We start from the raw sequence: 23,569 nt of genomic DNA, 5'->3' as shown, positions 1-23,569 counted from the left end.
TGAAGAGTATGTTAAGAATAGATGCATTATTTATGTCATATGGAATGAAATTATGTGTAATGGTAATGGATTTTAGCAATAATATTAAGTAAAATCAGATGGTGGTTATAGAACAAGGAGTGGTGTTCTAACGGGGATGAAAATTTAGTATGATTGTAGGGAAAATTATGAATATGTGTTAATATATTTGTCTAGCTATATATGCATAGCTACATATTTGTACATTTGTAAATATTTGAAAATATGTTGTAGATAGGAGTGCTTTTTTTTGTATATAAACAAAGGACCACCTACTCTTTTCGATAGGTGCCATGGGATCTTTTACATCCATCTCAGCCTACCAGCAACTCAAGCACATGGGACCTCAGTTTAATATCTCATCCAAAAAATGACACACTCAAGTGTGGCACCCCCCCCCCATATGCTGCACTGCTGCAACAGAACTCAGTGTTGTGCACCCAAGGCGAGTGCTCTACCTGTTGCATCACTAACATTGCAACTCTGATAAACATGTTGCTTCCAAAACAAATATATCCTGCTCAAAAGCTGAGTTGCCATCTTGGTTGGGTCTATATCACATCATCGAATCTCACTTCAGAAAACGGCTCGTTGAACACCTAATCATCAAAGTCACTAATCAACGAACAAACTTTTCAGCAAAACATTTCCTTGAGCAAACCAACTGTTGGCCATGATCTGGAATTTGCCCTTTTCCCCAGCTGTGGTGCGATCTTGAAGTTGGAATATTTAGTTAGGGGGTGTGGGGGGGCATGGCTCCCACGTGTGCTGGTGTTACGTTTTCTTTTGTTTACAATCACTAGGGTGGACTACCATTGGTTTGCCCTTGGAAACTTTTCACTGTTGACTGATTAGTGGCATTGATGATTAGTTGTTCAACGAACAGCCATTTGTTAAAGTGAGATTCGATGATGTGATAAAGACCCATGATGCCTATAAGAGAGTATACTCGGCTGAACAGGAAACTTCCCTATAATCTTGTGATGAGTATGCATGTTATTGTATTTAGCTAGTTATTCTTTGACCAGTAGTAGAAATACACACCTAAAACTAGTGTGTGTGTGTGTATATATATATATATATGTGTATATATATATATATATATATATATATATATATATATATATATATATACATATATATACATATATATACACATATACATTAGTATATGGTATGCATCTGTATAACATGACAATACATCTACATAATAAAATAATAATAGTATGTCCATAAATGTTTTTAAAGAAAAAAAATAATTTTATGCTTCACCATCCCCTTTCCTGTGTGCTTTAGATAAGTAAATTACCTATTCAGACACTGTCCAAGTACTGTTCTAGCCTTCATTTATTAAAACAGCTGAATCTGCAAAATTAAATGTGTTTATACAGTTGTACAATATTTAAAAATACTTCTTTTCTTGTTTCATTCTGGAGACATTCACTGTATCCATACTTTTACTGTCCAGTCACACACCTTGGCACTCTAATGGTGTATGTAAGTACTGAAGACTGGGAGATGCAAATGTGTGAAAAAATACCTCAACAAGGCCCGCTAAAGTGTCATATAAAAACCTTCCTTGATGCCTTATTTCACATTCTTTTCAATGCAATGAGTGTAAAACAAGGCATTACATAGACTTCCTATTTTATAAAAAATCTGTAGGTTAGACATATAGGGCCAGGGACTGCTGATAACAGAAGTTCTAAAATGAGCTAACCTATATTATCACAGCTTTTCACTTCCTACTCTCCAATCTCTACTATACTCTACCTCATAAACTAACCTTTACCAGTTCACATAGAATCCCAACAGCTGCTCTCAAATACTCTCTTTCCCTCCACAGCATCACCTGCTCTATACTCCTTTCCACTTCAGGCACTTTGACATAACCTCACTCCAAGTCTCTCTACTTTTGATATCTTGCCTATTTATATACTAGCTCCAAATCTACTCTACTCACATTGAATCATGATAACTATTTCCAGACACACCCTACAAAAGGCTATACTCTTAACTTCATTTGCAGTACTCCTTACCACCACTTACCTAATCACCTTATTTGAAATAAAAAACCTCTACCTGCATAACTACTCACAAAAACAAACGCTTACCCTTAACAACCCACTAGCCCAAGCCCACATCAATATCACCTCCACCTCCAACTACCTACAAGCTAAATATCACAGACTTACTCCCATAAAACTGAATCACCCTGTAGCAAAAAAATTAAAAATCCTACCCATCCTTAATCACAGCCACATACTTGCTCTCAAATATTCCTCCTTACAAGCTGGTGACATCCACCTAACCCTGGCCCACCTAAACCTAACTTTCCATCTACTACACACTCTCCACCCAACTCCCCTGATACCCTACTTAATTTTCCTAACTCCTTAAAAATTGGACATCTTAACATTCGAAGCTTAAATAACAAAATAACTAATCTCCATGCCCTTCTCAGTACTTACTCATTTGATATTTTCTGCCTCACAGAAACTTGGTTAAAACCTACGACCTCTGACAATGAAATTACCCCACCAGGATATAACATACTAAGAAATGACAGATTAAAGGGTAAAGGAGGTGGAGTGGCCTTACTCTTTAAAAACAATCTTCTTATATCCTCTATACCCCATAACCCAACCCAAGATAACTCAGCTGAAATCTTGATCTCTAAATTTCAAATCAACTCCAACAAAGCTATATACATATTCTGCATCTACCTACCCCTGGCCACAACATTACTAATATAGAAGATACCCTGTCCTGGATTTCCTCAACATACCCACAAGAAACTATTATTCTAGGAGACCTCAACACTGACTGGTATAGTATCAACAATAATAATCCCTCTTCTTATATCAACCTACATAACTTTAAACAAACTATTACCTCGACTACTAGAATCAACAAACCCAACAACAAAGAGACCATCCTAGACTGGATTCTAGTCAATAAACAAAGAGAAAACTATCAAGTAGGAACCCTGCCAGATGATATCAGCGACCACTTGCCCACATATATCATCAGGCACAAAATGACATAAACAAACCTCCCAAGTTTATTACTGCCAGAACTAAGAAACATTTTAATCCTGACTTATTTCAAATGGAACTAAATGCCTGCAACTGGAGTCCCCTAAAAATCCTCCCACTAGATGAAGCTGTCAGCTACTTTAACCACAAATTCTTAACAATACTAGATACCCACGCACCCAAAAGATCTATTAGGATAAAGTTCAAATCTGCTCCCTGGCTCTCAAAAGACACAAAACAAAAATACTTATAAGAAACAAATCATGGGCTAAATGGAGAGCAACTAAAGATGTCTCAGAACACCTAAACTTTAGACAACTTCGTAATACTACTAAAAAAGCCATTCTCTCTGACAAACAAGCCTATTACAGTAAACTTCAACAATCTCACTCTAAGAATCCACAAAAATTTTGGACTGCCATTAATAACCTTCTACAGCCCGGCCACTCTAGTACCCCTCCACCCCTAGAGTCAGAAAACAAAAACAATCTAGAAATTGCCAATGCCTTCAATACCTATTTTACAGAGACCATTCAAACCCTGGCCACACAGCTAACTTCTACAGACACTAACCTACCTAATTCCCAGCATGACAATCTTCCTACTTTCAAGATAAAACCCATCTCAATATCCTTTATCCAGAAACTAATTCACAAGCTAAAACCCTGTACACCCTCTGATGACAACCTTCCAGCAGAATACCTGCAACTTGCATCCAGAGCAATTGCTCATCCTGTAGCTATTCTCATTAACCGTACCATCTCTGAAAGCACTATCCCCAATCTTTGGAAAATCTCACACATCATTCCCTTACATAAAGGAGGAAACTCTAATGAGTACTCCAACTATAGGCCCATAGCACTACTCTCACCCCTAGCTAAGATCATGGAGAAATGTATCCATCATCAGCTAATAGACTACCTTACTAAAAATAACATCCTGGCCAGCTGCCAACATGGCTTTAGACCCTTTCACAGCACCACCACTGCCCTTCTATCTTTCACCAATACTATTAACACCAATCGGAACAATAACTACCTCTCATCTGCACTCTTCATTGACCTGTCAAAAGCCTTTGATATGGTCAATCACTCCCTACTTATAAATACCCTACAATCCCTCTCTCTGGATTCTAATTCTATCCTTTGGTTCAAGTCTTACCTCAGCAACCGTAAACAAGCTGTTTTGTGGCAAAATCACTTGTCTTCATATCTCCCTGTCTTACTAGGAGTTCCTCAAGGCTCTATTCTAGGACCCCTTCTCTTCTCTCTGTTCATAAATGATCTTCATGTAGCTATTCCTCAATCCACCTGCATACAGTATGCTGATGATTCTACTATCATCTGTTGTGCTAAGTCTCTTCCTGAGCTGAAATCTCTAAGCCAAACTGTCTTCTCCATAGTTGAAACATGGTTCAATAACCGGTGCTTACTCTTGAATGCCAAAAAAACCAAATTACTTCTGATTACTCCCAACAACAAGACCCCTCCCATACAGTTCTCCATACTAGCTAGTAATGGAACCCTTATATCACCTGATCTGACCTGCAAGTTATTAGGAGTTACAATAGACAATAAACTCACTTTTGACAATCATATTAATAACACCATTAAGTCCGTTAACAGAAAATTAGGCTCCTTGTATAGGATAAGACCCTTCCTCACCCCAAAAGCAAGAACTACCGTGGCCCACTCTCATTTACTCTTTACCCTCCTCTATGCTTCTCCCATTTACACCAATTTAAAGCAAAACAATCTCAACAAACTTACCAAAGCCTACAACAGTATTGCAAGGTTTGTAACTGGTAAGCCCTATAGAACCCATCACTGCATTAACCTACACCAGCTAGACTGGCTTGAACTGCAAAATGCTGCTATTCTCACAACTAACAACTGCTCACAAAATCTTCTACCTTCCTAACAACACACCTACACTAAACAATCTTATCACACCCTATAACAATCTTCATTCCCTACGCTCCTCTAATAAACTCCTAGCTTATATACCCAAATCTAACAACTTAGCTGGTGACTCCTTGTTCTCCACCACCACAGGTAAGCAATGGAACATGCTGCCACCCAACCTTACCTCTATTTCCTCTTTTCCCCTCTTCAAACTTAATCTTAAAAATCACCTAAAACTTCAATGGTTATGCCCTTGCTGCAACCCTGACTAATACTCTACTACTAGCCTGTAACCTATCTTCTCTCTCTTCCTTTACATTATTACTCTGCCAATAAATGTTGTAAATGTTATCTTCCACATTTTTATACCAATGGTTTACTTTAAAATGTTACGTTAATTCCTTCCTAATGTATGTGGCATTGCTTATTATTTGCTTTTTTATATATTATTATTATTAAGTAAGTGGAGCTTTTCTCCCCGGGCCTCTACTGAAAATGGAAATATCTCCAGCTAGACTAGCCCGGTCAACAAATGTAAAATAAAAAAAAATAAATAATAAGAGCATGCTATCTGTTTTGGATATTTCCCCAGTGCATTTAGAAGATATTTATCCAGTGCATTTAGAAGGAGCCTATCACTTGTACAACTATTGACTCACTTGTAGATGGGGGCGACCATGAGGGGTTTGCATCCTGCTGTGAAATTCCATATGGTACTGTTAGTATCAGGTGGATAAGTACACACTGTAGGTGAACATCCTGTTACTGCCTTGATATTTACAGGGGGACGGACTGTGAGGGGTTTGCATCCTGCTGTGAAATTCCACATGGTACTGTTAGTGTCAGGTGCATAAGTACACAATGTAGGTGAACATCCTGTTACTGCCTTGATGATATTTACGGGGGGACGGACTGGGATGGGTTTGCATTCTGCTGTGGAATTCCAGATGGTACTGCTAGTGTCAGGTGCATAAGTACACAATGTAGGTGAACATCCTGTTACTGCCTTTATATTTTTGCTGTCTACTCAGAGTTGTGTGCAGACTGCAGTACAGTGAAACAAACAATTTGTCATTACTTCTGCTGCACACTGTGTTGTGACTGCTTCCAAGTTCTATAAATACATCTCAGCATTTTGCATTCTTGGCTTGTCTCGAGCATCATTCTTTATGACTTCGCTTTCACCACTTTTAAGTGCTGCATTCGTTTTGGTCTGTTACGAATGTTTTTACTTGAGTAGACCATTTCTTGGGGGGCTCTTTTTTTTGTTTATATAGCAGTTTCTCTGTTTTTCTTTAATTTGATTCAGGGTTAATGTATTATTTGATTGACTTGACTATTTATGTTCCAGTCTTTTGCCCTTAGTTAATGAGTTGGAAGACTTGCTTGTCCTGGTGTACTAAAATGCATTCAGGAACAGCATTTTTTTCAAACAATCACATACATATCTGCAGTTGTCAGTTTGACATGAAAATTATGTTCATTTCAGCACAGTGCTGCACTGAAACCCCTAAGGACTGAAAAACTGGTCTTACAGCTAAACAGGGTATAAATGAAAACAGAAGCATTTCTGTTCATTTATGTGATCTATGGGATGGAATCACTGATATGGATCAATTGTGGAGAAAAGGGACAGAGTGTTTACGGACTTGTATCTGTTAACTGGTATACAGCACTGATCCACACAGACCTTTTTAGACTCAGCCTAGGAGCACTGTTTTATTAAGTGACTTACTCAGATGTCACATAGTTCAGCAAATAGAGGATGAGGAAATCAACCCCAGGACAGATGATGCTGCCCTGATGATTGTACCAAAGAAGCAGTGAAATCCTTGAGAGAAAAATGGCATTAGTGTGTGTGTGTTTTTTTTTAATCAGTCTCCTATTAGCACTCCCTGAATTTGTATACTTAATTTACTTTTTGAAAACTGTCATATGGAAAGGGAAATATGGCCTGTCAATGGTTCAGTGATGTGTGTTGCCACAGCCATGTTTTCGACTGGAAGGGTATCATGAATGCTTCTTTAAAGAATTATTAGCCTCATAAGTAAACATTGCGTACATGTGTGTGCAAAGATGTGTTCCAGACTAGAAAACTAGAGTGCTTCTTTACTGATGTTTACATCAGAAGTACAGGGTCAGTGTGTGTGTGTGTGTGTGTGTGTGTGTGTGTGTGTGTGTGCGCTACTATGCTGTTGGTTGAATGCACCCATTGGCAGTAGGTAAGAGGTGTCACAATCTGTTAGCATTCCAATTAGTTGCCTAGTGCCACAGTTGACTCGCAGACCTCACTGTAGCACAGTATTGGGTATTACCCCTTTGGTTGTAGTTGTTAGGCTGGGACATTAAGTGTGTATTGGTAAGAGATATGGGAGGCATTGCTCCCCCATGTAAGCAGTTTCTGTGTGTTCTTACTATTGTTAATGTTATTTTTATCAGATAAAGAATAATGGAGAACTGCTATAACCTTTTGGTGTTGCTGTGAGTAAGCAGTCTGTGTGCATCTGCAGTGTTGCTAATGGAATGTGTTTTGCATTAGGAGTAATGGATGACTGGTTCAGCTTTGTAGTGCTGCAGTGAAGAACTGGAGGAATTGATATGAGGTGCATCAGACCAGTCTTGGTATACATAACATGAGCAAGTCGAAGCTAATGTATAATTAGAACCTGTATGTTTAACTGAAAATACTTACACCAAAAAGGCATATTTAGCTGACTGATTGCAAAAGGAATTGTATTGAGTGATGTATAGTCTCTGAGGTATTGAAGGTGGCTTGTGAAACGTTATGTAAACATTTTGTTTTACAGTGATATTGGGAGAAAGTATAGATATGAAGCTACACATACACAGGATGGCATAAGAAATGTCCATATCTCTCATTTTTTTTGCCAGCTTTTCTGTCTGGAGTCATGAATATTAACATCTGCATATTGACAAGCAGTCCTAAAGAAATGTCATGTTATAAAGACATGCAAGCGGTGATGATATACAACAAATGATAAACGTGCTTGGGCAAGAGAAATAACATATCAAGAAAATATAGATCATAGGTTAATAAGCAAGGTGGCATCTGTATACTGACAAGCTATGGTCTTGTTCTCTCAATAAAACCATTCTTATTGGATGGGTATGGGTTAAGTTAATGAAGAATGCTTCCTAGTTTGGTATGACTGCAGTGGCCCAAAGGCCTTACTTGAGACACAGACCCCACTTTTAAGGAATATACTTTATTACCAATCCACTTATCCAAGTTTATTTTAAACGTTTGCAAAGATGCACTTTTCTTGATACCTAAAAGTTGTTTAATCCCAGGTCTGACTAGGGACTGTGTAATACATTTCTTTTGGTAGTTATGTTAAGTTCAGTTTTACAACAGATATAATTTTTCACATTTTTATAGGTTCATAGTTCAGTATAAGGCTAGCTGCCTGCAAGCCATTTTAAGCCTAGACAATTTCCCTTTTTATGCTTGAATTAACCTATCCTATCCCCATGGTCAATAATTATAGAATACCCCTAATGAGAATAACTGGGATCATACCACATATAATTTGAAGGGACCCATTCATATAAAAAAGCACTTAAGAGCTGCCTCTGTCCATTAGTAGTACAGGGGACCATCCTGGGGTAACTTTTCTCTCTTATCTGTAGATCTAGGTTGCTCTTGAATACAGACAGGAAAGAACTTTGTTTTATGTGGACGGGGAGTCTGTTCCAGAGCAGTGGCATCTTCTGCAAGATGTACCTGTTCCTCCAAACCATTCTGTTGAAGTTTAGATTCCTAGACAGAGTATTTCTGATGCATTTTGATTTGCTGATGTACAGTAAATCCATCACTATTTGGTAAGAGGATGCCTTGTATGTATGGTAGACAGAGGACAACTCTTATCAGTCTGTAGAACACAAAGTATAGTGACAGCCTTTGATTCAGTCCATATAGGACAAGCTATTTAGGCTTTGCAATTTTTTAGTAAGGCATCTCTTTGGGAATTCTAGTTGTCGTATGTGTCTGGACATATACATGCCAAAAGGGGCATTTATGTTCAATAACTGGCCTAATGAGGGCTGAGTAAAAGGGGACAATGACATCCCAAAATCTAGACACAATCCCTTTGTTTATAAGCTGTGCAATACAGAAAGACTTACAAGAGAAACATGTTGATCAAAAAAAGTAGTTATCTCTTACCATAACGTTCCATCTGTGTTGTTCATCTTCTTTCATTCATCACTGATGGTTTTGGCTCCGAGCCCTCGGAACAGAATCAGCCTAGTACCAAAGCTCACACCAGCCAACAAACTCTCGAGCTAAGCTTATACCAAACAATGCCCTTCTCCCTGTTACCTCAGATCAAGTTTGCCCATGTTGTACAAGTAAAGCAGAGGCCATTTCTGCGCAAATGCCGTAAGACACCACTTGGACCCAAAGTATCCGCCAGGAGCATTTGGGGAGGGAGGGTGGGAAATGATGAATGAAAGAAGATGAACAACACAGATGGAATGTTATGGTAAGACTTAACTTCTTTATCTGATGATGTTCATCTTCTTTCATTCATCACCGATGGGACAGAATCCCCAGCTACCTTATCCTTGGGTGGCCCTTATGGAAGAACATTCCGGAGAACCACTGAGCCGAGGGCAGCTCTCCCTCTGGAGACCACATCCAATTTGTAATGACTGAAAAGTGTGAGGTTTGGCCCAAGTGGCTGCTATGCAAATGTCATCCATAGAAGCCCTGCAATGGAAGGCTACAGAAGTTGCCATAGATCTGGTGGAATGGGCTTTAATATTCTGTGGCATAGGTTCTTTCGAAAATGAATAAATGAAACATATGCAGTCCCTTAGCCATTTTGATAAAGTGACCTTGGTGACTGAGTTTCCCATTCTAGACCCAGAAAAGGAAATGAACAGTAGTCTTGCGTATTGTTTTGGTTCTGTCTAAATAGAATCACAATTGCCTGTGTACATCCAAGGAATGTAGGCAGTATTCTCCTTTATTAGAAAAGTTTGGGAAACATACTGTAAGATCAATAGACTGATTTATGGAAAACCATGGGTTCATCTGGAGTGATACTCTGTCCTTATGAAAGATTAGGTAGGGTCTTTTGGTGCACAAGGCCTGCAACTCAAACTCGTCTGGCTGATGTGATGGCTACCAAGGAGAGAGATTTCCATGACAAGAATTTGAGATCACAATTCATTGTGGGTTCAAAGGGGGGGTTGAGTCAAAGACTAGTGAACTAACACGAGGTTCCATGACTGTCTGATTGGAGGTATAATGTGAGATACTCCTTTAAGAAAAGTTACACAAACGCAGTAATACGAGTGGTGTACCATCCAGTCCATTATGATAATCTGAAATCCCCACCAGATGTACTCTTATGGTAGGGGCTGCGGCTCCATCTTCAAAAAAATTTAGACAGATATTGTAAGACTGCTGTAACTGGAGCCGAATACGGGTCTAGCATCCTTTCCTTTGACCAAATAGAGAACCTTTTCCATCTGTCCCATTACAGTCTTCTGGTGGATGGTATGAGAGAAGCCAGAACGATATTGCAAACAGGAGAGGGGAGGTCACCCTGACTGGTAACTAGCAGAAGTGGAGAAACTAAGCTGTCAGCTTGAGACTGGACAGATTTGGATGGGTCAACCCTTGGGGATGAGAGATTCAGATCTGGAACAGGATCCAGAATCTACGGTGGTTACAACAGATAAGGCCAAAGGACGGGGAACCAAACTTGTCAAGGCAAAAATGGGGCTATGAGGATCACCTTGCATTTCAACCGAATGGCTTTCTTTATTAACTGTGGAATCAGAGGAATAGAGGGATAGGCATAGAGAAGTTCCGTGGACCAAGTGTGAATCAGAGCATCCCTCCAGCACTCCCCCTTTGCGGGGAATAGGGCAGAATAGCTGCTGCATTTGTTGTTTGAAGGGGAGGCAAAGAGGTTCCAGCAAGGCTGGCCCCAACGGCTGAAAATTTCTGCCGCTACTCTGGGATTGAGAGAACGCTCGTGGGGCAAGAGAATACATCTGCTCAGCTTGTCCGCAATCATGTTGAAGCTCCCCAGGATATATGTTGCTATCAGAAAGTGGTTGGAATCTGTTGCACATTGCCAAAATCTCATGGCCTCTCGACACAGGGGGTAGCATTTGGTTTCTCCTTGCTTGTTGATATACCAGACTACTGACATATTGTCTGACTGAATTGCAATTGTTCCAGAGGGGAGGACAAGACGGAATACTTGCAATGCTAACAGCACCGCTCTCAGTTCTAGAATATTGATAAGCAGGTTGGTCTCCAGCATGGATCATGCGCCTTGGACCATCTTTCCCTAGAAATGGCCCTCACACCCTATCAAAGAAGCATCTGTGGTCAATGGCCTTGGGTTGGAATGGGCGGCTCCAAAGGTCTGTGTCTGGCCTCATCCAGCAAAGGTGGTTTTGTTTGCAAGAGCTGGTTATCCGAATCTGAAAAAAATAGGGGGTGATGGTTCAGGAACCACAGACAGAAGAAGCCATTGGAGGATTCACATATGCAGCTTTGCAAGAGGCACTATTGGTATGGAGGTTGCCATGGATCCTAGGACCTGAAGAACCGCTCTCATTGAGACTTTGTTTTGACATATCACCCGGAGCTGAAGTGTCAACCTCTTGAGTCTGTGAGCTGGGAGTGACACCAGACAGACAGGATCGAGTGTCGAAGACTGCCCCGATGAATTCTATCTGCTGGGCTGGAGAAAGGTTGGATTTCTCCCAGTGCACAGTTACACCCAAAATTTCTGCCAGAGAAAGGGTGTACTGCAGAGCTGTTACCAAAAGATGCTTGGTGGGGGCAGTAAGGAGCCAATTGTCCAAATACGGAAAGACCCGGAATCCTTGCAGTCTCAAGTGAGCTGTGACCACTGTCATGCACTTTGTGAACACTCTGGGGGCTGTAGAGAGACCGAATGGCAGGGTGCAAAACTAGTAATGATTGGCTTCTAGCCAGAAGTGAAGCAGACTCCTGGAGCATTTGTCCATTTTGATGTGATAATACGCATCCCGGAGATCTATCGAGCACATCCACTCGCCCTCCCTGAGAAAAGGGAGGATGGACTTAACCGTGACCATCCGGAATTTGGTTTGGGCGACACGTTTGTTCAAACTGCCAAGATCCAGAATAGGTCTCCAGTCCCCTGTTTTTTTTTTTGGCACCAAAAAGAATCTCGAGTAAAATCCGGATCTGCATTGGCCTGGTGGGACTAGTTGGATGGCTCTTTTTGATACAGCTTTCTTACTTCTGAAGCTGCTTTCTCCCTCTGACTGGGTGGAATGTTGGGAAGTTTTGGATAAGATACGAGTGGAATGGTGTAACCTCTGGTAATGATGTTCTGCACCCAACGATCAGTGGTGACAGAGTGCTAGGAAGCTTGGTGCAGAGAGAGAAAACCCCAGACTGCTTTCAGAGGCAAGCAATCAGGCCAGTCTTCAGGAGTGCTGGTAAGGCTGTCCAGAGGAGTCGTCCCTGGGGCCTTGGTTGTGTGGATCCCCTCTGCCTCGAAAGGGGGGTCCCTTCCAGAATTGTTACCCCCTCTGCTCTTGGGGGTATCACCACCACACGTGGCATGGAAAGGACCCTGATATTTTTTGTGCCACATCTTCCCACTCCTCTGGTTCCTGCAGAAAGAATGTTGAGGATTGGAAAAACATAGGCCTAAAGCAGACAGGGTCTTACCATCCTGCTCACACCTGGCCAGAGTGTCCTTTACCTTGGAGCCAAACAGGAAAGATGCTTTGATGGGAGCATTCAAGAAGGAAGACTTGAAGGGGTCCGCAAGGTCACAAATGCACATCCAGGCGTGATGCCTCATAACTATGCCTAAATGCACTGCTCCTTTGGAAGCATGTGAAAGCAACCTCATGGATAAAGTGGAGCTCTATTCCAGGGATGCAAGCTGAGAGGCAACTTTGTCCCTCATCTCGTCAGACACCTGTCCTGTGAGTGTTCCAGAGAGTTCGGGAATCAAGTGTCTTTGCAGCCACATAAAATGTGCCAAATAGTTCAGGGACCATATGGCAAAGGTCGCTGATGCAAAAACTTGTTTCCCCAATCTTTCCACAGACCAGGACTCACTGCTGGGTGGGTGGACTGTATGACTCTCTTCAGCTAGGTCCTTTTTAGTGGCCACTGCCACTACCAACATAGCATCGACTGGTAAACCTCTGAACCAATGTGGGAGTTCCTCGAGTGGGGACAGAATCTTGTCGGGTCTTTGAGGGATCACCTCACCAGAGTCAGGGTTCTTCCAGGCGCGCTGCACCACGAGCTGAACTAGCTCATCTGCAGGCAGGGTGACCCAAGAGGTAGAAGAGGCTGGGCATGGAAAGCCTGCAGGAACACAGACTCCTCAGAAGAAGGAATAGTGGGCTTTCAGTCACCCCTCTGTTTCAGCATTTCAAGGATGTCTTAGACATCAGAAGGTGACTGTGGGGACCCTTCACCATCATCAAAATCAGTGTCCTCTGTAAGAGACTCCTCAGGCAAGTCTACATGCATCCTCTTGCATGATCTCTTCCAGGGGGGCTCCTCTGAGGAGGACTTAGAAGAGTGGGCACCCTGTACAGGGGGATCCTGTGGCTTCCTTGCCTGGATTCCCAGGGAGGTGGTCTGTGGCAGCTGTAGCTCAGGGGGAGAAAACTGGGGTTCTGACGTCAGCAGAATGCTTCTAGCAGCAAGAGCCCTCTCCATCACATGGAAAGTAGGTCTGCCCGAAGAGGGATGGGAGCCCGGAACCGAGAAGGTTAACCTCGGAAATGGGGTCACACCCCGCTCCGCCGAACCCACTTCCCAGGATGCAGCCTCAAGTAGAATTGTAGCAGACAAGGCTCCCGGTACCAAGGACAGAACCAAAGAAACACTCGGGACCGTGCCACCAACCGAAGAGCCCGCAACCCAATCACAGGGTTGAGTATGGACTGATTCAGTAGGAATCGAGGACCAAAGGGATGGTCCCAAAACCAAAGTGAGGTTCACTACTGGCATTGAGATGGGGAGGGGATTCCAAAAGATAGTCAGAACAGAAGGCTTTGGAACCAAGGTGGTCAAAGGAGGAGAATAGGATTGAGTCCGTGGAGAAATCAACCCAAATCCTGTAGGGGGATGGGTCCTGGAAGGCATAGGTATCCCCCTGGCTGCCAGCAGTTGGTCCACAAGACGCACCACATCAAGGTCTGAAAGGCTCCTGGTGGATCTAGTGGATACTCCCGATGGGGAGTCTGGTCGATCTAGGAATGGGCTAAACAATTGGCCTAGAAACGGGTCTATGGACGGAGAGTATTGTGCCCGTGGTCTGGGGTCTCCCTGCATCCAAGTCTCAAGTTTAGAGACCGGGAGCAGTGGAGTTAAATCTATTGTAGTCGGAGCTGTAAGAGAGCTCGGTGCCAAAGGGATGCATTTCCAGGTATTAAATCAGGACACTTGCTACTATTGTTCTTAACTCTTTGAGACAGTTAGGTACCATTTCCTTAGCACTTAGTGGATAGCAAAATCCCGCTTTTTTTTTTTTTTTTTTTTTTTTTTTAGGTAAGATGTACTTTAGTATCATCCATTTTACAGAAATAACCCACTGCATTCACTATTTCTAAGTTACTACTACTAACTGAGTTTCCAAGAGCAAATCCTCTGATTAATGCACAAGAAAAAAATTCTTAGAATCTGATACAGTGGATAATTTTTCTTCATAAGCACATTTTGTCTTTATCCTGATTTTAAGATTTCTGCATGCCATATAATACATTTCTCTTGCTGAAGGTGTTTCATTTTTTAGGAAATGTTATACTTTATTTTAGGAAACTAGCGGTTACTCATCACTCCACTCTGTATTTAATTATGCTTGTTTTAGGTGTTCTTATACTTGCACAGATTATAAAAGAAAAAGCATCATGATCATAATTTTAACACCATGAAAGACTACCAGTGCCAATTCTTCTAGACTCAGCTCGTTGCAACCAACAATGATTCAAAAAGGCACAATTTTAAAACTTAGATCAGCCACGCTTTACGGTAAGAATTTCCATGAAGTGTTTTATTAGTACGTTGTTTTTATGATGATTTTTTTTAACAGAGGTAATGGGTTTTAAGAAAACATGCTTTTTACAGGTCAAACTATGTACTTTTTGGGTTAGCGATTTATAAAAAGGTAGATTTAATACTTACACACATTCGTTTCATTGTACAGATGTAATGGCATAGTTGGGGCACTGCAGGGAAACATCTGACTAGCTTTTAATCTCACAGACAGACACGATTTTATGCATTAGCATTTTGCATACGAGTACTAAAAAATTTGTTTATACTTTTATTTATTTTACATTTGTTAAGTGGGAAAATCCAACTTGCAACGAGCCAATTTTCATCGGTGGCCCAGGGAGAAACACTCCAGACGCATGTCTTTGTAACGTGGCAGGAAACCGGAGCACCTGGAGGAAACCCAAATGAACACAGGGAGGACATGCAGACTCACACAGAAGACACCCCCAGCAGAGAATCAAACCGGAGAACCTGTTGCTGTGAGGCGACAATGTTACTGCTGCACCACTGCGCTGTCCAACTGACATGGATACTTTAATTCAGTGTGTGAAAGTATTGTGTGTAAAAGATCTTAAACAGAATTTATTTATTATGTTTTATTATTTATAGAAGAGTTTTAATCGTCAGGCTACAGCTTCTCCTTTTACTTTACTTTAAATAGCTAATTGATTTATTGCTTAATTAACAAGTATGAATTGTAATAAAAATGATAAAGTTGATTTTCCCCTACCCTTTTGTATATGATGAAGTCCTAAGAGGACAAAAAATGTGGTGATCCTGTCAAGTGCTTTATTCTTTAGTGGTTTGTGTATGTATTTTTAATTATTTCATTAAAATATTCCATCGATTCCTGGGCTGTTCTACAGTTTTTACCCCATTTACCTCAATAGTGCCTTTTTGAATGATCAGAATTTCCCATAGTTCCAATGACGTTTGTGACAACCCCTCTCTGGGCCAGCATCAAGGAGCCTCAATCCTCACCACTGACACCTGCAGAAAACATTCACTTTCAGAGAAACAGATACTCACACTATTTCCAGATGCAGCTGTCTGCACCAAGTACAATTTCCCTTAAGAGCACACAGGGAATGCAGTCAGCCTGGGGTCTGGATTTCTTCACATCTGTCTCCCTCCAAGGCACCAATAAGGCTCCCCACTAGCACAGCTACAGGGTTAAGTCCTCAGATGAGTGTCCAAGCCAAGTCCTCCAGCACCCTCTCTGTGAAACCAGTGCTTCGTGTCCCTGCTCCAAGTAGCTGACAAACACACACACACACACACACACACACACACACACACACACACACACAGTGAGATTTGATTTTACACACACACCCACCCACACCCCCCTCCCCAGAAAAGGCTGGCACAAATTTATCTGCTGTGCCTCCTTCTGCCCAGAGTACAAGGTAGTTATTACAGCCACCAGACACTCCACAATCGCTAATCTAAGGCCCTTAAAGGGTGTCCAGTTATACTGTGTAATATTAATACTAATACAAAGGGCAGCAGTTGACCAAGACAGCTTGGCCTTCAGGAGTGGCCCATACAGTGTCACCAAACAAATATAAGCACTCTCAAAGGTTAAATACTTTCTAAAAGGAGCAGTCAGAATAAAAGTTTTAACTATATTTAATCATAAATAATAAAAGAAAAATGAAAATACTGAATACATATTTATAGTAAACCACAAAGTTCAAACAAGAAATATTGAAAACATTGATGGACAGACTCAGGCAAAGAAAAACAATATCTAATCTTCACTATTTTCCTGACTGAATCTGGGAGAATTACTATTCCCTGCTTATGTAATAAAGCAAGGCAGAAGATGTGCTGAATGGTCCTTCTTGTTGTCAGGCTCAAGACAGAATACACAATACGGAGCAATTTCTCTTTGTATTATCCAAAACTTTCAAGATGGCTTGGTAGAAAGACCACATTTAGTCACCTGACTCGAGGTTCTCACACCATTCTCCTTTGAAGCTTGAGACAGGATGTTAGCATAGATGTGATAAGATGAATTTCTAAAGTTTTGTTAATGTTTATGGCAGAGCCTGGGGCTTCCCCTATTTTTACTGCACTAATGAACAAAGGCTACTTCCAGACATGCTGTCTCTGGTCCTATTCAGAGCTGTGAGATGAGCACTTCCGCACCAAACAGGTGGTCCAATTAACACTCATTTTCTTAAAGAAGTAAGCTAGCTGTTTAACCCCTTCTCTTTCAGTGCCCTCTGCTAACAGTACCCACTGTTGATGTGATACATTTTTAACACCAGCAACTTTACAAACACATTTTGATTTTCAAATGGCAAACAGTGCTAATACATTTGTAACATAAACATCTAGTATAAATCAGTTTGATATTCAAATGACATATTACAGAACTCCATCTGGCTATGGTGGCACTAGCCCATATCACTACACTGTGTATCCTGTTTTATTGGTTGCGTGCAATAGGAAGACTGTTAAAAAAGCTAGAAAACTGCCAATTATTGCAAATATGTACAACTAAGCAAAGCGGGAAAGTCTCACTTTCAGTATGCTGAACAAATACTTTCAAGTTTGCTTAAAGTTATATTGTTAATGTACTGAAGGGAATTTCAAAATATGTATTAAAAGCAAAATGTAAAGAAAAGCGAATACTATTTAATTTATTGAAATTAAACAAGCAAGACCAAAATCAAAAAAAATGCAGTGTGGGCCCGTGTTAGTGACAGTTTTGCTATATTATTTCATTACGTCTGTCTTTGAAACAAGCAGTCCCAGGACTTTTGAGGGGAGCAAAGAGAGCAGGTAGTAAATACTTGAAATATCATTCTCTCACCAAACACACAACTGATTCAGCACAAATGTGTTTGCAAGGCTGATGCTTTTAAATTTCCATGGTTTGCTGCCTTGTATACTTGTGTGTTAACCACCTTTCTAATATGGCAAATAATCAATAGGAGCATATAAATAACAGTTTTCAAATCTGCAGTTGGAAAAAAAAACAATCGTACCATGCAGGATGATGCTGCAGCAGCTTTTGTGCACACAACAGATTCATTTATATCTCCCCAGAATGATTGGCAGGAGTCCAAATCCATTAGACATACGACAGCTTGTTGCAACTTTGGTGTTAGAGTCCTATCTAAAAAATATAAAGCCTTAGTCAGAATTATTTTCAGACACCCGCCTCCCATTTTGCCAGCATGCCATACTGGGGTATGTTTAGATAAAAGCAGGCCAATACTCTAAATTAAGCACAGTTATGTAGCATTCTTGTATTTTAACAGTAGCACATAATGTACAATACATAAAACTGTTCCCATTGTATTGATCACCAGAAAGGTAATCAGAAAATCTGGCACCCCCCCAATTCAGCCATGGATGCAGAGATGTGACTAACATACCAGATTTTATAACAGCATTTCATGTATAGAACAATTTCTAAACACCAATGTAAATGCTTATTTTAATTGTGGATTGTAAAGGAATACACTGTCTGAGTTACTGAATATTAAGTATTTGCAATGTTGTATTGCAAAAGCCTTAATTCTATTAGTAAAGTGATGCTAAAAATGAAAGTTACTTCACTCAACATGACATCTTAAAATCAGCAGGTTACAGCATAATCAGACTTCCACACTTAATCCAAGAATTCATAACAGTCTTGTAATCAATCAATGAAAATACTACAGTCCACGTGTAATAGAGTCATATCCAAAATTAATGAATATGAGCAATGCATACAGTGATTAGCCATATAGGTGGGTGTGTAATATAAACCACTTTGGATGTTGAAAATGGTGTACACTGACTCACTTTTTATAAGAATTCCTTCATACTAAAAAAAAATAACTTGGCTTTTAGTTATATCAGCTCAAACATCTGACAGAGATGGAAGGGAGAATGGGCATGCCTGCCCTGGGAGGGGAAAGGGTCCATGCTGATGTGGATGAATCCTTCAAACCCTGGAAGAAGCTGGGACTTGGAACAGCCCCATAAGTGTGCATGTATGTGTGTGGACCAAGGACAGATTGTCATGCTAAGGCCCAGGGTGGGCACATCCTCAGGCAGCCACTTCTCATTTCCTGACTCAGAATACTAATCTGAAGTCAGCACATTGAGTGCAGGGCCTAGAAAATGCCCTAGCATGCATAATGGCACATGCAACACTAATGACTTCTATCACTGCTCCTCTACCCAAACTAAAGGCTCCAACTCCTCCCTATCTGCCTATGACAGCCTGAGCTGGGAGGATACTGGACGGGCACCAACACTCAATCTGCTCTCCTTCCCTTCACCTGGCATGCACCACGTTAGGGGTAATAATGGGTATGGGGGTAAGCAGCAATGGCAACAGAAGCTAAGCATGCAAAAAAAAGAAACCGAAAAAATAGATATGCAAAAAATACAAATGTATAAACATATCTATATCTATCTATATAAATTGTATGCGTGCGTGTGTATGTATGTATATATAAATATTATATAAATACAGACAGACACACATGCACATATATATATATATATATATATATGACAGAGAGCGAGCAAGCAAGAGCAGTATATATAAGAAACTACTGTGATTCACAGATACGAATCACAAGAGGCTGCATGGCATGGTTCACAGCAACACCTAGTACACCAATATGTACTAGGCGTTCCTGTGCCTAGGATAAAAGGCAGCACTATTTAACATGACAGCACTACACAGTACAATGACATAAGGCAACTCTGAACGGTATGCATACTTCTCAAATTTAGTGCAAGAAATCTGGACAAAGCCTGACAAAATGGGGGGACAAAGGCCCAAAACCAGGGACATTTTAAATATTGCTGTTGTAAACTTAGAAAGTTGATAGAGTAACAGGGTTTGTTTTAACATACATTATCTAAAGGATTTGAAGCCTGAAACTCAAATGTATATAATTTAGTGACCAAAAATATGAGCCAAAAAAAATGGGTATTCTGTGAAAATCTGGAAAACTGAGAGGTATGATGGTAGGTCATGCCTTGTTATGTACTTACATGTAGTCACTTGACAAAACATACTGTACCTTAAAATGCTGTTTTATACCATGCATCATGCCCAACCGTAATTCATGAAGACATCAAGTTATTATGTATGAATGTATAATGGGGTTCATTACCATACTATGCCAATACGGGGATCTGGTGCTATGCAAGCTCCGATCAGTGGGAGCTCACCAGCATCACATGCTTGTGTTTGATAGCGGATTCCCCTGCACAGTCCCAGTGCTGAAAAGGATTTTCTTGACAGACAGTGGAGCCATTTGTGCTGTCTGCTGAGCAACATACCAGCACTGTGTGTGTGTGGGGTCATCGAAGAAATCATTGCTCCCACTGTCCACCTGGATGAACTAAGACTCCACTGGGACCAGTGCATGCAATGATGTACTGCTTTTAAATTAATTATGTACAACCTGAGGGCAATTTAATTACTATAGGAAATAAACGTTTGGGGTACTCTCATTACGCACTGGAACAGAACTGTGCACACAGACTTGTTTCCTTTGTGCAATAATTTATGAACTGAAAAGGACTTTGTATGCCATTCTATGGTGCAAAAACTCTGCTCCATGCAACAAACTGCCTCTGACTTTGCACCTGCAGTCTGGAAAATTCCACCTGCATCATAAATTTATTTTATTTTTATTTTACATTTGTTGACCGGGATAGTCCGACTGGATGCATGTCTATTTTCAGCGGTGACCCGGGGAGAAAAGCTCCAAGGATAAGCAGATACAGCATTACCTAATACCAGCATTACATATTACAAACAGACTATTTACAGAGACTACATAAGTAAGCAAGTTAAACAAGTTCCACAGGTTAGAGTTAATCCTGAGCGCAAGTCAGGATTAAATTAAATTACACAGTAAACTGGTTAACAGATTTTTACACATTCAAGAGAGTGTCACCCAGGCTTCTTACATTGACATAGCCAGTTAAGTGACAAATGTTGTTTGAGTCTAGTTTTAAATTGACCTAAGGTGGAAAGTAAGGTAATATCAGCTGGAAGAGAGTTCCAGGATCTACTTACAGAGTTTGCAAAGAGAGTCACCGGCAGTGTTATTAATTTTGCTAGTCTGAATTAGTAGTTTGTTAGAGGATCGAAGCGGTCTAGGATTGTTATAGGGGTGATAATATTTTTAAGTGCAGGAGTATTGTCCGGATTATAGAGGATTTTATAGGCCATAATCAGTTGGTGATACTGGATTAGGCTGGGTAGTTCAAGCCACCCAAGCTGAGTTAGATTGATGCAATGATGTGTCCTAAAAGGCAGCCCAGTGCCAAACCTGGCAATGTGGTTGTAGCAAATTGAGTGTTTGTTAAGGACAGTCTTGTTTAAATTCGAGAGTAGAGGGGATGTATACAGAAGGGTTGAAAGAAGGTGAGAGCGAGCTATGGCAATTTTAGCTGGAGGGATTAGGAAGGCTTTTATTCTGTAAAGTGACCCTAGTTTTATATTGATGGTTTTTGATAGTTTGGTTAACATGTAGGTCGAATTTTAGATTATTGTCTATGATGACAACTAATAGTTTTGTAGAGGGGTCAGGGGAGATTATTGTGCCATCATTTGAATTTATGGTGAAAGCAGTAGACCTATGTGTTGGTGAAAATAACAGCATTTTAGTTTTTTTTGGGATTTAGGATCAGACGACGTTCAGAAAGCCAGTTTTCTATTGTATTAAAGGTGGTCTGGGTAGCTGACCATAACTCTACTGGAGATGTGGCTGAGCAAATCAGAGTAGTCTCATCAGCATACTGGATACAGCGGACTTTTGGGATGACAGTAAAAAGGTCGTTAATAAAGATGGAGAACAGCAAGGGCCCTAGTATAGAGCCTTGTGGTACTCCAAGGGTGTTAGGTAGAAGGTTAGAGAGTTTGTTCTGCCAGAGGACAGCCTGCTGTCGATCATTCAGGTAGGAATGAAACCATTGAAGGGCTCTAGTATCTAGACAGAATGTTTGCAGGGTGTGGTTAAAAGCTGGTGATCAACCATATCGAATGCCTCGGAAAGATCCAAGAAGAGGGCTGAGGATATATAATTATTGTTGCGATTATGGTTTATGGTGTTGGTAAAGGCTAGGAGGGCTGAAGTAGTGCTGTGATGAGGACGAAAGCCATGCTGAGTGTCTGCCATAAGGCGATTCTGGATTAGGTGGTGCATGAGTTGTCTATGAATACATTTTTCCATAATCTTTGCAAGTGGAGAGAGTATAGCTATTGGCCTATAATTGGAGAATTCAGTAGAGCTGCCTCCTTTGTGAAGTGGGATTACATAGGATATTTTCCAGATGGTGGGAATTTTAGCTTCTACTATGGTTCGATTGATTAGTATTGAGACGGGGTAAGCAATAGCATCAGCTGATTTTTGTAGCTACTTGGCAGGGAGTTGATCAGTAGAAAGTGTAGTGGATTTTAATTTTTTGATCAAGGTACGGATAAGTGAAGTGGCGACTGGTTGGAAGCTGAATGCGAGTAGGTTTCTAGGGGTGCTACTTTCACGACCAGGGAAGCTAGGAGGTAGTTGGCTAGCTAAGGCTTGAATTGACTCAGTAAAGAATCGGTTAAAACGGTCAGAAACATCTTCAGGGGTTTTATCAATAGCAGCAGCAGGGATTGGGGTTGAAATTTGTCCAGGATGTAGTAGATTATTTAAACCTGCCCAAAACTTGAGGATTATTTTGATTTACTTTCTGTAAATTACAGTAGTATTGTTTTTTTGTCTTGTAAAATTGATTTTTTGGTTTCGTTCCTGGATTTCCTGTATTTAATGTGATCTTGAGGGTCTTTAGAAGAATGCCATAAAGCCCATGCTTTGTTTCTAAGGGTAATTTTGAGTTTAGACTCTTTAGAAAGCCATGCCGCAGTTTTTGCCTTGGTTGTCTTTGAACGAACAGGTGCATGCAAATCAAGGATCTCAAGGAATTTGTTGTTAAAGTATGCTACTGCTTCCTCTAAGGGGAGGTGCTTTAGAATAGACCAATTACATGAGGTTAGTTCTTGTTGGAATTTGGCAGGGTCAAAGTTTTTATTGTTTCTAATCTTTGTGAGATAGGGTTGTTGGGAATTAATGGTTTTGCGCTTAATTACATATGTGAGAAGATGATCGCTTAGACCATCAAGGAGGGTACCAGAGGTGGACAGTTGGGGGTGACTATGAGTACCTAGTCAAGTATGCTTTCTTTTTGGTTGGGTTTACCTATTCTGGTAGGGGTGCATGTAATTTGTGTAAATGCATGCAGATTAATATGGGTGGTTGAGGATTCTGAGGAACAGGTGCCCCAATCTATGTTAAAGTCTCCAAGTAGTAGGGTTTCTTGGGGGTAGTGACATGATAGCCAGTGCAGAATATCATGTGTAGATATATTGTTACCTGGGGAAATATACATACAGATGATATTAATGCATTTATTTTTATTACGTTGCAATTTGGTGGCAAGATTATGTGTTATTAATCTGAGGTGGTTGTATTAACATCTATGGTGACATTCAACTCAGATTTATAGAGTACAGCTACCCCACC

At 40.7% G+C, this 23,569-nt stretch overlaps 1 protein-coding gene across 1 annotated transcript in view; it reads right to left on the bottom strand.

The window, feature by feature from the left end:
- Nucleotides 1-23,569, bottom strand: part of OVCH1 (ovochymase 1) — a 675,688-nt gene that overhangs the window by 13,380 nt on the left and 638,739 nt on the right. The window contains exon 13 of the mRNA XM_044087248.1: nucleotides 18,029-18,159. Within this exon, the coding sequence (XP_043943183.1) occupies nucleotides 18,029-18,159 (131 nt within the window). The remainder of the gene's footprint in view (nucleotides 1-18,028; nucleotides 18,160-23,569) is intronic.

Source organism: Protopterus annectens, chromosome 11.part0 (genome assembly GCF_019279795.1).
Source record: "Protopterus annectens isolate FY-2018-M chromosome 11.part0, PAN1.0, whole genome shotgun sequence".
NCBI classification, from domain to species: domain Eukaryota; kingdom Metazoa; phylum Chordata; order Ceratodontiformes; family Protopteridae; genus Protopterus; species Protopterus annectens.
Note: the sequence above shows the minus strand (reverse complement) of the source record. Positions and strands in the feature narration are given on the sequence as shown.